General features: G+C 43.5%; 1 protein-coding gene across 3 annotated transcripts; it reads right to left on the reverse strand.

Annotated features, from left to right (window-relative positions):
• Positions 1 to 225: 225 nt before the first annotated feature.
• Positions 226 to 14,775, reverse strand: fermt1 (FERM domain containing kindlin 1). Of its 3 annotated transcripts, none has more exons than XM_035793698.2 (15): positions 14,753 to 14,775; positions 11,263 to 11,421; positions 10,182 to 10,415; positions 9,433 to 9,570; positions 8,368 to 8,554; positions 8,083 to 8,185; positions 7,842 to 7,949; positions 6,980 to 7,111; positions 6,695 to 6,744; positions 6,168 to 6,399; positions 5,977 to 6,053; positions 5,734 to 5,881; positions 3,103 to 3,227; positions 2,822 to 2,963; positions 226 to 1,088 (listed from the first exon to the last, which is right to left on the reverse strand). In XM_035793698.2, exons 2-15 carry the CDS (start codon positions 11,411 to 11,413, stop codon positions 915 to 917), a joined length of 2,001 nt encoding a protein of 666 aa, XP_035649591.2. In that variant the 5' UTR covers positions 11,414 to 11,421; positions 14,753 to 14,775; the 3' UTR covers positions 226 to 914. The 3 variants fall into 3 exon arrangements, with proteins under 3 accessions (XP_035649591.2, XP_035649590.2, XP_052326664.1); XM_035793697.2 differs by lacking the exon at positions 14,753 to 14,775 and adding an exon at positions 13,959 to 14,389; XM_052470704.1 differs by lacking the exon at positions 14,753 to 14,775 and adding an exon at positions 11,704 to 11,726.
• Between the last annotated feature and the right edge of the window lie 1,162 nt (positions 14,776 to 15,937).

Raw genomic sequence — 15,937 nt, forward strand, 5'->3', positions numbered from 1 at the left:
GCCGCCATCCATTCTCAAAACATAATTCTCATAGTTGACACAGTATAATCTGTTTGACATCAAGACTGAAGGAGCAATTTTGGTCTTACATGCTCATGTGTCTAGGGATGTTATAACCTTCTCACATGGGGTTATATAACTGATCTAATGCTGGAAAGACAATTCTACTGTATGTAGATGCGCTACGAACTGCTGTGCCATTACAGAGACAACAATTGACCAAAACATGTTTCTCAAGTTTATTTCAATGCAGTTCAGTCAAGAGAAATACCAGTGTAAACAAATGTCTCGTTCAACGTGATAATAACCCACCACCAGAAATATCTTTGAAATTCTGTTGGACTTGTAATACAATTGCAAATGTTACATTATAAAACAGTATAAAAGTAATATGTATAAAATAGGACAATGAGCAGCCCAATAAGAGTGATTGTGAAAGTAGCCTACAACATTGAAATCAAAGACTTAAAAAATGTGGTGTCAGTAAAACTACCTAAATCTTCCTCTTCAACCACTGTCTGCTGGTTGTCACTGAGATTTTTTCTGGGCTACACCAAGGTAAACAGGTGACAAGATGTACAGCCCATGTGCCGAATGAATTGCCAGGCCTAACCGTCAGGCAAATGAGCCTTGAAGAGATGGTCCACACATTTTGTAGAGATGGTCTTAGAATCAAATGTAGTGTACTGTGACCAAGACGTCTACTTTTCTCTGCACTTACAATATGAAAATATAATTTATGTAGCCTACAAAACCATATCAGCAATTCATTTAAATTCTTTCTCGACTCTGGATTGGCTTTTTACAGGCCTTCAGTACATGAATGATTGACTGCATTGGAATGCATGTCTCAGCTTGTAACAAATCCTCATGTTTGATCGCCACGGCACTAAATGAAAGCTGATGTCCCAGGTTCATTCCTGCCCTCCAGTAAGTTTGTGGAATAGTTCCTCGTCCAGTGTCTCGTTCTGGTCTTTGGAGCGTGTTGAGAGGAAGATGTATCCTCCTATGTACTCATGGACCACCTTGCAGTCACAACTCACACAGGAGAAGGCTATCGACACATTCTGGTCAAACTCTATGGCCACCTGGAGACATGAAACAACATGGATTATTACTGATTAATGTACTTTATAGATACAGTGGGGCAAAAAAGTATTTAGTCAGCCACCAATTGTGCAAGTTCTCCCACTTAAAAATATGAGAGAGGCCTGTAATTTTCATCATAGGTACACTTCAACTATGACAGACAAAATGAAAAAAAAAAAATCCAGAAAAATCACATTGTAGTATTTTTATTGAATTAATTTGCAAATTATGGTGGAAAATAAGTATTTGGTAAATAACAAACGTTTATCTCAATATATTGTTATATACCCTTTGTTTGCAATTACAGAGGTCAAACGTTTTCTGAAAGTCTTCACAAGGTTTTCACACACTGTTGCTGGTATTTTGGCCCATTCCTCCATGCAGATCTCCTCTAGAGCAGTGATGTTTTGGGGCTGTTGCTGGGCAACACGGACTTTCAACTACCTCCAAAGATTTTCTATGGGGTTGAGATCTGGAGACTGGCTAGGCCACTCCAGGACCTTGAAATGCTTCTTACGAAGCCACTCCTTCGTTGCCCGGGCGGTGTGTTTGGGATCATTGTAATGATGAAAGACCCAGCCACGTTACATCTTCAATGCCCTTGCTGATGGAAGGAGGTTTTCACTCAAAATCTCACGATTACATGACCCCATTTATTCTTTCCTTTACACGAATCAGTCGTCCTGGTCCCTTTGCAGAAGAACAGCCCCAAAGCATGATGTTTCCACCCACATGCTTCACAGTAGGTACGGTGTTCTTTGGATGCAACTCAGCATTCTTTGTCCTCCAAACACGACGAGTTGAGTTTTTACCAAAAAGTTATATTTTGGTTTCATCTGACCATATGACATTCTCCCAATCTTCTTCTGGATCATCCAAATGCTTTCTAGTAAACTTCAGACATGCCTGGACATGTACTGGCTTGTACTGACACGTCTGGCACTGCAGGATTTGAGTCCCTGGCGGCGTAGTGTGTTACTGATGGTAGGCATTGTTACTTTGGTCCCAGTTCTCTGCAGGTCATTCACTAGGACCCCCCGTGTGGTTCTGGGATTTATTCTCATCGTTCTTGTGATAATTTTGACCCCACGGGGTGAGATCTTGCGTGGAGCCCCAGATCGAGGGAGATTATCAGTGGTCTTGTATGTCTTCCATTTCCTAATAATTGCTCCCACAGTTGACTTCTTCAAACCAAGCTGCTTACCTATTGCAGATTCAGTCTTCCCAGCCTGGTGCAGGTCTCTTTGGTCTTGGCCATAGTGGAGTTTGGAGTGTGACTGTTTGAGGTTGTGGACAGGTGTCTTTTATATTGATAACAAGTTCAAACAGGTGCCATTAATACAGGTAACGAGTGGAGGACAGAGGGGCCTCTTAAAGAAGAAGTTACAGGTCTGTGAGAGCCAGAAATGTTTCTTGTTTGTCGGTGACCAAATACCTATTTTCCACCAAAATTTGCAAATAAATTCATTAAAAATCCTACAATGTGATTTTCTGGATTTTTGTCTGTCATTGTTGAAGTGTACCTATGATGAAAATTACAGGCCTCTCATCTTTTTAAGTGGGAGAACTTGCACAATTGGTGACTGACTAAATACTTTTTTGCCCCACTGTTCATTTTCAGGAGAAACTGGTTTCTCAGAGGCAACTATTATCCATTACTTCCTAATCTGTAAAAAGTAATCAATCAATTAAATAAATCAATGAACCAATCAATCAATCTAGAACCAATTACCTGTCTAATCTCCCAGTTGACATTCCACTGTCTCATGTTGGCGAACCTCCAGGTGGTGATGGGCAGGCCAGTGGACATGTCAATACGGATCAGACGGTTATAGGAGATACCCATCAGCTCATCCTTCTTACTGCCTCGGAACCTGGAACACACACACACATTCATAATATCTTTATGGAACCATAGTGGTTTTGTGAACCTGCTCCCTGAGCTAACTCCCAGGCTTTATCTCGCTAACACAGTCTTGAGCTGTTTGAACCTGGTCGGTCACATTTATGTACCTGACAATGTAGTATTTGATACCAAACTCAGGCAGGGACTGCCAGGCCTGGATAAAGCGCATTTTAGCTTCATTGAGGGAGAGCCTGGCGATGTTCTGATGGGCCTCCAGGATCCTCGCTGTCAGCTGGACAGGAGACAGAAAAGGGACATTTAGGTTACTTTACACAGACATTATGTCAATCATCTAACAAATGCTGAAAGGGTCTGATTTCATTATTACTGAAACAGGATCCAAGTGGTAAATATAAAGACCCAGTCCATTAAAAAAATTGGAGGCCTATTACACTTCAGTGTTGTGATACAAAAATGTATTATATTATTCATCATCATAAATCAGACAGGTTTTTTACATGGACAATACATTGGAGATAATATAAAACAAGTATTAAACACTATGAAAAATCTGGGAAAACAAGCCTGGTATTCTTGGCTGACTTTGAAATGGCCTTTGATAAAGTACAACTTAAGTTGTATTATTAGAAACATGGTTCTCTCAGGATATGTTGTCGGAAACGGTTCAGTCACCGGGCTTCTCCATGCATCGAGCTGACAGAGATAAACACCTCTCTGGGAAGAGGAAGAGGGGGGTGTATGCTTCATGATTAACGACTCATGGTGAAATCATAACAACATACAGGAACTCAAGTCCTTTTGCTCACCCGACCAAATGCCGGCTATATTACCTTCCAAGAGAATTCTCATCAGTTATCGTCACAGCTATGTACATTCCCCCTCAAGAATACATCAAGATGGCCCTAAAGGAACTTCCCAGGACTCTATATAAACTGGAAACCATATATCCTGAGGCTGCATTTATTGTAGTTGGGGATTTTAACAAAGCAAATTTGAGAACAAGGCTACCTAAATTCTATCAGCATATTGATTGCACTACGCGTGGGGGTAATACACTAGAACTCTGCTACTCTAACTTCCGCGATGCATACAAAGCCCCCCCGCCCTCCCTTCGACAAATCCGACCACGATGCCATCTTGCTCCCACCGTCTTATAGGCAGAAACTCAAACAGGATGTACCAGTGACTAGAACCATTCAACGCTGGTCTGAACAATCGAAAACCATGCTTCAAGATTGTTTTGATCACGCGGACTGGGATGTGCTCCGGTCAGCCTCAGAGAATAACATCAACCTATACACTGACTCTGTGAGTGAATTCATAAGGAAGTGCATTGGAGATGTTGTACCCACTGACTTTTAAAACCTACCCTAACCAGAAACCGTGGATGGATGGCGCCATTTGCGCCAAACTGAAAGCGCAAACCACCATATTTAACCATGGAAAGAAGTCTGTGACTATGGCTGAATATAAACAGTGTAGTTATTTCTCTCCGCAAGGCAATCAAACGAGCGAAATGCCAGAACACGGACAAAGTGGAGTCAACGGCTCAGACATGAGACGTATGTGGCAGGGTCTACAGGAACTCACGGACTACAAAAAGAGAACCAGCCACGTCACGGACACCGACGTCTTGCTGCCAGACAAACTAAACACCTTCTTTGAAGATAATACAGTGCCACCGTCACGGCCCGTTAACAAGAACCTTTAAGTTCCTCGGCGTACACATCAACAACAAACTGAAATGGTCCACCCACACAGACAGTGTGGTGATGAAGGTGCAACAGCGCCTCTTCAACCTCAGGAGGCTTCAACCTCAGGAGGCTTCAACCTCAGGAGGCTTCAACCTCAGGAGGCTTCAACCTCAGGAGGCTTCAACCTCAGGAGGATTGAAATTTTGGCTTGTCTCCCAAAACCCTGACTAACTTCTACAGATCCACAATCGAGAGCATCCTGTCGGACTGTATCACCCACCGCCTGGTACGGCAACTGCTCCGCCCATTAACTGCAAGGTTCTCCAGAGGGTGGTGCAGTCTGCACAACGCATCACCGGGTACAAACTACCTGCCCTCCATGACACCTATAGCACCAGATGTCACAGGAAGACAAAAAAAGATCAAAGACAACAACAACCTGAGGCACTGCCTGTTCACACCGCTTCCATCCAGAAGGTGATGTCAATACAGTTGCATCACAACTGGGACCGAGAGACTGAAGAATAGCTTCTATCTCAAGGCCATCAGACTGCTAAACAGCCATCACTAACTCAGAGAGGCTGCTGCCTACACGAGATCCAATCACTGGCCACTTTAACAAATGGATCACTAGTCACTTTAAATAATGTCACTTTAATAATGTTTACATATCTTACATTACTCATATCATTTGTATATACTGTATTTTATACCATCTTGTTGCCACTTGCCTATGCCGCTCGCTCATCCATATATTTACATGTACATATTCTCATTCACCCCTTTTAGATTTGTGTGTATTAGGTAGTTGTTGGGGAATTTCTAGATAACTTGTTCGATTTTACTGCACTGTCGGAAGCAGAAGCACAAGTATTTCGCTACACTCACATTAACATCTGCTAACCATGTGTATGTGACCAATAAAATTGGATTTGATTTGAGATAAGTATTATGGTGTCACTTGAGTCATGTCAGAGATAATCAACTCTTTCTCTGGAGAGCTCTGGTGACATCCTCTCTCTGTCTATGGCTCACAAACACGGAATCATGAATGATCACTCTATATTGAAGATAGACACCCACCTGTTTGGTCTTGTACTTCTTGGTGTATCTGGGGGAGACAAAGCACTCAGCGTTCATCTCCATGGCATCCAAGTCTGGAGCAGCCTGACCAGGAGGGGGCGCTAGACTTTTCATCTGCAGGAAAGACTGGATGTTCTTCACCTCCGACCTGGACCAATCACAGTTTCTCTTGGTCAGTTTACAGTCACAACCCTAGTAATGTGGTCCAAGGCAGGTGAAGTATTAGGTAAAAACAAGTCTGACCTGTAGGAGCTGTAAGCCATGGTCTTGCCCTTGGAGGCCAGGGTACATGCTGCCTTCCAGTTGGAATACTGTGTCTCCTGGATAGAAAACTAAAATGTTACAGCAATATGTAGGAGGAACAACGGAGTCATGTTGGTGGTGCCCCGACTCTAATAAACTAAAAACTTAAATAATAAGAAATAGCATCTTACGTTGTCACAGCGGATGTAGACCTCGTTCATCCCATCAGCCACTGGGAGCAGCAGTTTGATGCCAAACTTCTTGTCCGTCACGTTGACGTCAGGGACCACCTCACATCCTCGGAGATGCAGCTGTTCTATCGGCTCTCCGCTGGCTGTCTCTTTGTTCTTGTAGTAGGAGATGGTGGTGTCTTTAAACACGAACCAGTACTCCTTAAACGGACGCAACGTCAGTCTCTTAGGCCTGGTTAGGAAACAGCAACAAAAAAGCTTGGCGAGGATAAACAGGAACGGGTTGTGTCCCCACACAGTCACACTGTTGCACATTCAATGTTGCTGTGTGAACTGTCTGTGTCACAGACTCCAGGCCATATACGGCGTGGTGCATTAACCTTTCCTTGTCTGAAGTGAAATGGCATTTTATTTCTACCACTTATCATTCAAGGTCTCTTGTGTTTCCATCTGTTACATAGACATAGAGGTACAGTATACGATACATTGTGTGTTTCTGGGCAAATACAGGGTCCCTCAGGATTTACCTGAACAGCTTGAGGGAGTCTGCCAGCTTTGGAACGTCTGTGATGTCTTCCTGTGGGGCGGGAACAAGCAACTGTCAATTATCTTGTGACTTAGTGACATCATCACGTTGAGACATGCAATCTAAGCAGACTACCCATCAAACCCTTTGCTTAAATATAGGTGTTGAACCCTCTGAAACGGTTGAAAACAAACGGTAGCAAACAAATGACACACACTTGTTTATCATTTATATGTACAAAAAAATATATATATGAATCCTTCATATGTATGACATCTACACTAACCAGGATTCTGTCTGTATTTCCTCCCTCAAGTGTGACCTCTAGGTTGGATAGGGCAGCCTCTACTTCATCCATCTCTGGTTCGTTGGAGAAGTCCAGAGGTTCCGTGGACATGGTCATCTTGCATATGTGATACTGAAACAATGTTGACAATCATTAATAATCATCAGTGAATGATGGGAATTGGGGGATATAACAGGAGATTTTACAACACACAACAGACAAGAAGAGCACAAAACTAACAGACAACTTTGAAAAAATTAAATATGCCCAGCCTTTAGCTGTCTAAATGGCAGGTTTGAACCCCAAAACAGATTTCAGTTCAACACTTGAGGCCAGATGATAACACAAGACTGGGAGGAAGAGAGAGCCCTGTGATTCCAGTAATTATGCAGGTGAAAGCAATAACCATCTCAGGGATTTTACAACGGTTTTTATATCAGCATAGAACCTGGAAAAAGATATTCAAATGTATGCTCTGGATAAGAGCGTCTGCTAAATTACTAAATTGTTAAAAATGTAAAATTATATCAAAGTCAGAGATGAAGAACATTTAACAGTCATAGGTTTTTCACTTCATAGTTTTTTGTTAATGATATTTTCTCATATTTTCCTCACCCAGAGGAGTACAGGGTGATAGCCAGATGTCCCTCCCTCCCTCTTTCCTATGGGATTTTCCTCCTGTCCCAACAGGCCTTCTCTTGGAATGAGACTCCAAACCGGATCTCCCAGATGGACAATAGTGTGAGAGTGTGTGTGTGTGTTCATGCGCGCTCGCGAGTGTGTATGTGTGCGTGTATGTTTGAATACGTGCGCGTGGGCAGGTTTGAGTTTGTATGTGTGTTCAGTTCATGTGTGTGTCTACCTGTAAGGAGGCGAACATTAGCATTTCCTCCTCAGTGCAGTCGATCTCCTCCAGTAGGATGGACCAGCGAGCCTGCTCATACAGCTGGGTTATCCTCACAGCATCATACTGAAAACACACACAAATCAGTCAATGTTAGGGTTAGGCGTGGGGTTATGGTTACAGTTAGTCTCACCATAGGGTTAAGGTTCAGTGGTATTCAAACTCCCACTTTGGGTTAAAGGTTAGGGGTTAGGGTAACCTTTGGGTTGAGGTCGAAGAAGCAGTGGTATTTGAAGCGAAGCTGCAGTCTGTCATCTTCTCCGATGCCCTGTTCCATCAAGGAGCGGGAGGAGTCCAGCCACCTGTCAATCACACCAGCAGCATGTCACAGTCAACCAGGAAGTTATGTGCTCAGGGGAGAGACAGAGTAGTGCCCTCCAGCATAGCGACAACTAGCATCTTTTCTACCTGTCCAGCCATAGAGTCTGGTTCCCCTCAAGTTTTATTCGTTCCAATGGAGTGTTTGTTTCTGAGTAACTCTTACCCTGCGTTGATGATGGCTTTATCCACCATGGACAGCTGCTGGTACATCTTGGACAGCTCCGCAGGGGGCAGGTTGGGCTGGCTGGAGGTCAGTGGGTTGTCCCCAAACCACAGGCTGGTGGCCGAGGCAGGAGTCCCGTTCTCTGGGTCGTAGGTGGGCACCATAGTCTTACTGTACAGGGGACTGCCTGGAGGGGTCAGGTGGAGGAGGATATACTCAGGGCCCATATTCATAAAGGCTCTGTGTGAGAACGCTGATCTAGAATCAGTTTCGCCTTTAGCCTAGGAGTGAGGCCTCATGGGAGTATAGAGGATTGCGGGGGCGAAATGGCTCTGTCTACATTTGTTTAAAAGCAGCAGAGCCTTTAACTCAGAAATAATTCCTTTGAAATGGTTCAGAGCAACTGTCAAAATGAGGCTGGTTTTATGAGTTGGTGTGGAATCCTCAGCTGCCCTAAACCATAGCTACTGTACACTCACACCGACTCAGAAAGTGTGTGTGTGCCTGCGTTTCAGAATAAGCGGTAACGAAAGCCTTAATGCTAGCTGTATTCGTTTAGATCTTCAGAAACTTTACAGAACTCTCCATTCCTTCTTAGATTTTTTCAGAAGTCTACAGAAGCCACCATGTGGGCGGAATCTGGTGGTGGTGTGAGACATAAAAGTCAGTAGCTACCCACTTTGAGTTAGCCAGAGGTTCGAAACCTTGACTGTGTTGCAATAGTGATATATTAAATCCCTTCACAGCGTGATTGAAAACAGACCATCGCGATATGAGGAGAGTTTGAGACAGACTAACTTCTCAATGGAGATAACTTGGCCTAAGGCCCTGATGGTTTCTATGATTCAACAAAGCTATATTGACAGAGAGACGACAATAAAGGGGTTGGCTAATGCAGGGACGGGCTGTGACCAGGATATGGCTAACTGGCTAACTTGGTTGAAAAATCGTCACATGAAAACAGATTGGAAGAATCTGACCATTGAAGATACAGTACATCTAACAACACATCATTAACATCGTATTCATATGCTTAAAAAATGCTAACAACACTGTGTCTCTCACCTGTTCCCCCAGAGCCTCCACTGATGCTGTCCATATCTAAGATGTCGTCCAGTGCTGGGTTCTTGTCTTTCTTCTTCTTCTTCTTGGACGGGTCATCTGGAGGCTTCAGCAGGGACAGCTCCTCTGGCCTCCTGATGTCTGGAGGAGAGAGAAGAATGTCAAAGAGAGATCCGACCTCTAGACTACACCCTAACCCCTCCCCTCTGGCTTCCTGATGTCTGGAGGAGAGAGAAGAATGTCAAGGAGAGATCTGACCTCTAGACTACACCCTAACCCCTTCCCTCTCCTCTGGCCTCCTGATGTCTGGAGGAGAGAGAAGAATGTCAAAGAGAGATCCGACCTCTAGACTACACCCTAACCCCTCCCCTCTGGCCTCCTGATGTCTGGAGGAGAGAGAAGAATGTCAAGGAGAGATCTGACCTCTAGACTACACCCTAACCCCTTCCCTCTCCTCTGGCCTCCTGATGTCTGGAGGAGAGAGAAGAATGTCAAGGAGAGATCTGACCTCTAGACTACACCCTAACCCCTTCCCTCTCCTCTGGCCCCCTGGAAAAAGGAAGACCAGGTCAAGGAGAGACACTGCACCCTATCTGACTCCTAGACTCCTAGCCCTATATCCTTACATCTAGATTTAAACCCCTACCCCATAGGTCCGAGCCCCTAACATTTCCCGTATTGGGAACTTCACCATATTAAAACAGTGATCTCGTTCTTTCGGAGCTGCACTATTGCCCGGTTAGGGTACTCACTGAGCGCTCTGCAGATCTCAGCGACGGTCTTGAAGACGACGGCAGAGTAGCTGACAGTGAGTTTGACCATCTTCATGTTGGGCAGCTGCAGGCACAGGGGTTTGTGCTGGGGAGTGTAGCGCAGGTCAGCGTCCGCCTGGACACCGTACTTGTCCAGGGTCCAGTGGGTCTTCAGCAGCCAACAGCTCCTCTGGTCCCACCACAGAGCATGGTCTGACCAGTCCTGAGGGGCCTCTGGCGGCGAGAGGGAGAGGAGGGAAAGAGAGAGAAAGAGAGGGGTTATGGTTGGGTAAAAGGACAGCATTTTCTCAAAGTACAAACATTGCCATTAAACACGTATCATTTTATATTTCATCCACAATTCAAATTGATATTCAATTGTCTAAGAACAATTTCAGCATGGAGTATGTGTACGTTTCTGACTATACGAGAAAGCTTCTGCCCATAAGTTTACGCCAAACAAACCACCTGCAGCAGGCATAAGAGGTCCCCAGAGGAAGCAGATGGGTGTGGCTTGATGATTCTCGAAGACATCATGTTGTGAGCGTTACAGCTAAACCCAGACCATTGTTAGTCCAGTCTGATGCCACTGAGTCATATTTGGCTTAATCATATACATGTAGTCATATGCCTACTTAACGATGACGTAACAAACACAACACACCTTGCCTTAGGCCACTTTCATGCCGTCTTCCCATGAGGAAGTCCCTAATGTCTGATCATCCTGGATAAAACACAGCCTGTGTATTAAATCACACCCTATTGCCCATGTAGTGCACTCATTTTGTAGTCATAATAACTGTCAAATATAGCGCATGACACAGGGAATAGGGTTTCTGGGAGATTTCTCCCAGGTGAATAGATACGAGATAAAGTGGTGAACTTCAGCCTTTCAGGCTGTGGTACTGAAGCATTGTGGGAAAACAATACTACTCAGCAGTATAGAGGAATGTAGGACAAACCAGGGTGTGTTCTCCAGTCTAGTACTGTGGCTGAGAGAGAGAGAGAGAGAGAGAGAGAGCGAGAGAGAGAGAGAGAGAGAGAGAGAGAGAGAGAGAGAGAGAGAGAGAGAGAGACTCACTGATCTTCTCCACCAGTTTGAGCATGAGTCCTCCAATGTGCAGGTCTCCCTTGACTCGGAGTTTAAACCTCATGCCCTCGTCTCCATCTCTCTGGTCTACCTGGACCGACAGCTCCCACGACGTTTTGCCATACTCTGCCGTGGATACCATGGCCCTTCCTTGAAAGGAGGGGAGAGAAGGAGGTTAGCGGAAGAGATAAAGGACTCAATAGACAAATGTATTGGTTCAAATGTGCTGTATGAATGAAAATATGATTGAGCGACTGATCCTGCTGTGGCTTCCCCAAAACACTGACTGAAGACAGGTCAGTGAAAGGGCACGTCATCTGTTGTACTGGCTGACTGAAAGCAGTGTCTGAGGTGGTGCTACATTTAGGAATAAAACATCCGTTCACACACATATCACACATATCCATGTGTACAAACCATTGGGCTACTTACTGCCAGAGGTAAAGCCAAACAGCGTAACGTACATATAAAACACTTTTGTTTCCTAGTAGAACGCCACAGCTGGTCTGGAGGGAAGAAACTACTGCACTACATGTAATTAGAGTTGTTCTGAAGGGCTTCTGCAAACAGATGGGATCAAAGAGTAATGAAGAAAGAGGAGGACAGAGAGAGAGAGAGAGGGGTAAAGTGAAACACAGTTCTTGGACAGAGAGTAATGGAGAAAGAGGAGGACAGAGAGAGAGGGGTAAAGTGAAACACAGTTCTTGGACAGAGAGTAATGGAGAAAGAGGAGGACAGAGAGAGAGAGGGGTAAAGTGAAACACAGTTCTTGGACAGAGAGTAATGGAGAAAGAGGAGGACAGAGAGAGAGAGGGGTAAAGTGAAACACAGTTCTTGGACAGAGAGTAATGAAGAAAGAGGAGGACAGAGAGAGAGAGGGGTAAAGTGAAACACAGTTCTTGGACAGAGAGTAATGGAGAAAGAGGAGGACAGAGAGAGAGAGGGGTAAAGTGAAACACAGTTCTTGGACAGAGAGTAATGGAGAAAGAGGAGGACAGAGAGAGAGAGGGGTAAAGTGAAACACAGTTCTTGGACAGAGAGTAATGGAGAAAGAGGAGGACAGAGAGAGAGAGGGGTAAAGTGAAACACAGTTCTTGGACAGAGAGTAATGGAGAAAGAGGAGGACAGAGAGAGAGAGGGGTAAAGTGAAACACAGTTCTTGGACAGAGAGTAATGGAGAAAGCGAGGAGGGAGAGAGACTCTGCAAGTTAGAAGTTTTCTAAGACAAAAGTACTCCACTCCACACAATCATATATCTCCCATTCCATGAATAAGTGGTAGAGGGGAACCAAGGGAGAAGAAAAGGTAATAGGGAGCGAGGGAGGACTATGGGTTCCCATCCATGGAATGTGTGACGAGCAGGGACACGAATCTGGCACAGGAGAGACTATGCAAAACAACCACAGCCTAGATCTGTGTCTCTTATCATCCCCCGTCTTAATACCCGGTAAACAATGGGACACACACACACAGAACAATGGCAGAAACTTACCGAGCTGCTCAGATTCGCAGTCAGATTGTCGCCCGAGGCTATGTAGAAATACCTGTCTCATTGTTTCTCTTTAGATCGTACGAATACCCAAAGTATGCTAGCTGGACAGCTATAGGGAGGGACTATTAAAGTGTTTTGAAAAATGTATTTTAAGTTAAAAAATATTTTTTGCCTATGTTTTTATGGTTGATATGTGTTAAAGCATTGCGTTAATAGAGATCACAATGTGTCATGGTGATCCTCTCACTCACTTCACATAGCTGTGGGGTCGGAACCTGTCAATACTAGTGTCTGCAGGGTACAGAGAGGGTGTAACTTCACACCCTCAAAAGAGAGACAGACAAAATAGGCTTACTGTGCATTAATAAGCAAACCACCAGGATAAGAATGTGGAGCGCAAGGAACAAAGAGTGATGGAAAAACATGGTTTGCATTTATAGCCAGGCCTTGGGAAAGTCGGTCAATAGTTGTAGGCTACAATATCCAAAACAAAGGTGTTGCACCAAATGAGATATAGTGTAGACTACTTCACACGTGAAAAATACAAAACGAGGGCAGTAGAGAACCTGTTATTGAACCCAGATTCCATGTTTGTTTTGCAGCAATAAATTATAAATGATTTTTATTCACATGAGGAAATCTGGAAGGGAAGAAAATAACCATCTCTAGCTCTCATAAAAATGTTCTGAAACTCCTCTATGATGAAATGTGAATTTTAAAAAACATGACAATAATATAGATTTTCAGGATAGGGGAGAGTGGGGTAAGTTGAGCTAAAGGGGTAAGCTGAGCCACCCTTGTTTCTATACAAAATGTATAATTTTACCAAATATTTAGGAAGAGGTCATCATTTAATGGGGAAAAGGTTGTAAGCAAGTTAGGTCCAAAAAAATGATTTTTACCAAGTCAAATTTCCCTTGAGGGAGATATAAAAATATATTTAAAAAACATCTGCATAAAGGTCTCAACTTACCCCACTTTCCCATACATTTAGTAGACTAGCATATGCCACAGCAAATGTGCTATCTAGGGCTACTGTAGACTAGCCCACCGCATTTAGGCCTACAAAGCTAAAACTACCCGAACCTCAGCCAGGTGTAAAGGCTACAATCTCTACTCACGCCCTTACATCGCAGGTAACGCGCTAAAAAACCAAGTTGACTGTAATAGCACACATATAAAATAGAAAACTCACCTTGATCAAAGTTTTTTTTTTTTTTTTAATATATATATATTCCGTCTCTGAAATCTATTTTCCTCCTTCTGTTGTGAGTGTGGTGCGGTCTGTTGTCCCGTTCGCTCGGGTACCCGCCCAGTTCACACAGGTAAGGAAACAACCTCGTCCAGTCCACGTCCACAAAACAACCCCACGTAATTAAAACGGCAAGAATGAAGCTTCAGCTTTACCTTGTCAAATGTCTCAGTCGCATGAATGTTCTCCTGCCTGTATTAGGCCTACTCACGAAACTCGCATGTGGTGTTAGGCTGTCCACGTTACGCTATAGCCTTGCGTAATTACAGAAGGCTTAACTATCTTTTGGAATGGGTGCGTTGGAGAGGAACAGGGACACTTCCTATTTAGGCTAGTCTGAGTTGTATGAGCCAGTCAGTCAGCGCACCTTTACTTTAATAACGTCGTCAGACCCACAAACATCCTGTCTCCATGTGTACGTCCGGATGAATCATAACACTGATTCAATGTGTAGTCACCATAGTTGCACTTATGTAATGTAGCCTATTTGTGTATTTGTTGTTTGTTTGTTGACGTAGTGGCATTACACATGCATTCATAACAACTAAAGATCCAATATCATTTGCGTTACTGTTCAACATGTTAGGCTACGTAGGAAATGAAACATTTAGAAACTCCATGTAATTGAAACACAGAAAAGTAATTGAAAATAGACCTACAGAGGTAACGATGACTCAAGCCTGCCACCAACTGGATACTAGTGGTGGACAGAGCATATAGGAGTAGCCAACCCTTACCTGAACGAGTCAAACTGAATTCGTCCGCTGCTCTATGTTTGCTTCATAGCCTATGCCACGGTTATCTACTCGTCGGAACTAGGAAACTGGTTCGTTGAACGCGGCACCTGTTTAACTACAACCAGTTAGTTAGTCGGAAATGTCAGAGTTTCTTAGTTCTGACTAGCACTTGAACGAGGCACTTGCTCAGTCTGAGACTGCCACCATCATGTAAGTATTTTGTGGTGACATCAAAATATAAATCAAATCAAATCACATGTTATTTGTCACATGTCTTGTAAACGACAGGTGTAGACTAACAATGAAATGCTTAAGCTACATATGGGTCCTTTTCCAACAATGCAGAGTTAAAGATAAAGATAAAAAATACAATACAAATTTGAAATAGTGACAAGAGGAATAAATAAACAGTGAATAACGATTAACAATAACGAGTAAAATATATATGTACATAGCCCATCTGTAAATAGCCCATTCAACTACTTCATCCCCATACTGTATTTATTTATTTATCTTGTTCCTTTGCACCACAGTATCTCTACTTGCACATTCATCTTCTGCACATCAATCACTCCAGTGTTTAATTGATATATTGTAATTACTTTGCCACCATGGCCTATTTATTGCCTTTACCTCCCTTATCTTACCTCATTTGCACACACTTTATATAGACTTTTTTTCTACTGTATTATTGACTGTATGATTGTTTATTCCATGTGTAACTCTGTGTTGTTGTATGTGTCGAACTGCTTTGCTTTATTCTTGGCCAGGCCGCAGTTGTAAATGAGAACTTGTTCTCAACTAGCCTACCTGGTTAAATAAAGGTGAAATATATATATATATATTTTTAAATAACGGCTATATACAGGGAGTACCAGTACCGAATCAATGTCTATGAGGTAATTGAGGTAGCTGTATACATATAGGTAGGTGAAAAGTGACTAGGCAAATGAGAGGTGTTGTACAAAACAAAGTCCTCAGCAATTGGATCATCTCTAACCAATCAGAGTATTGAGGAATTTTCAAAACGCCGCTTTGGCTCTGGCCGAACCCATCGGTTTCTGGAACCAATCAGAACTGTTAGAATGTGTTTGTGTTGTAGAAATCGTCAGGGAAGTACTCAGATCCCGACTCATTGCAGAGAAGAAACTAACATCCGTGGGCATGGATGGCGTGGCGTAGTGT

The sequence above is a fragment of the Oncorhynchus keta genome, chromosome 19 (genome assembly GCF_023373465.1).
Source record: "Oncorhynchus keta strain PuntledgeMale-10-30-2019 chromosome 19, Oket_V2, whole genome shotgun sequence".
NCBI lineage: Eukaryota > Metazoa > Chordata > Actinopteri > Salmoniformes > Salmonidae > Oncorhynchus > Oncorhynchus keta.

Coding starts and splice junctions, on each gene's coding strand:
- fermt1 (XM_035793698.2), bottom strand. CDS start 11,413: ATGGTATCCACGGCAGAGTATGGCAAAACGTCGTGGGAGCTGTCGGTC. Junction 7,950..8,082: donor TCTTCGACCTCAACCCAAAG/GTTACCCTAACC, acceptor GTGTGTTTTCAG/TATGATGCTGTGAGGATAAC. Junction 6,400..6,694: donor GACTCCCTCAAGCTGTTCAG/GTAAATCCTGAG, acceptor TTTCCTAACCAG/GCCTAAGAGACTGACGTTGC.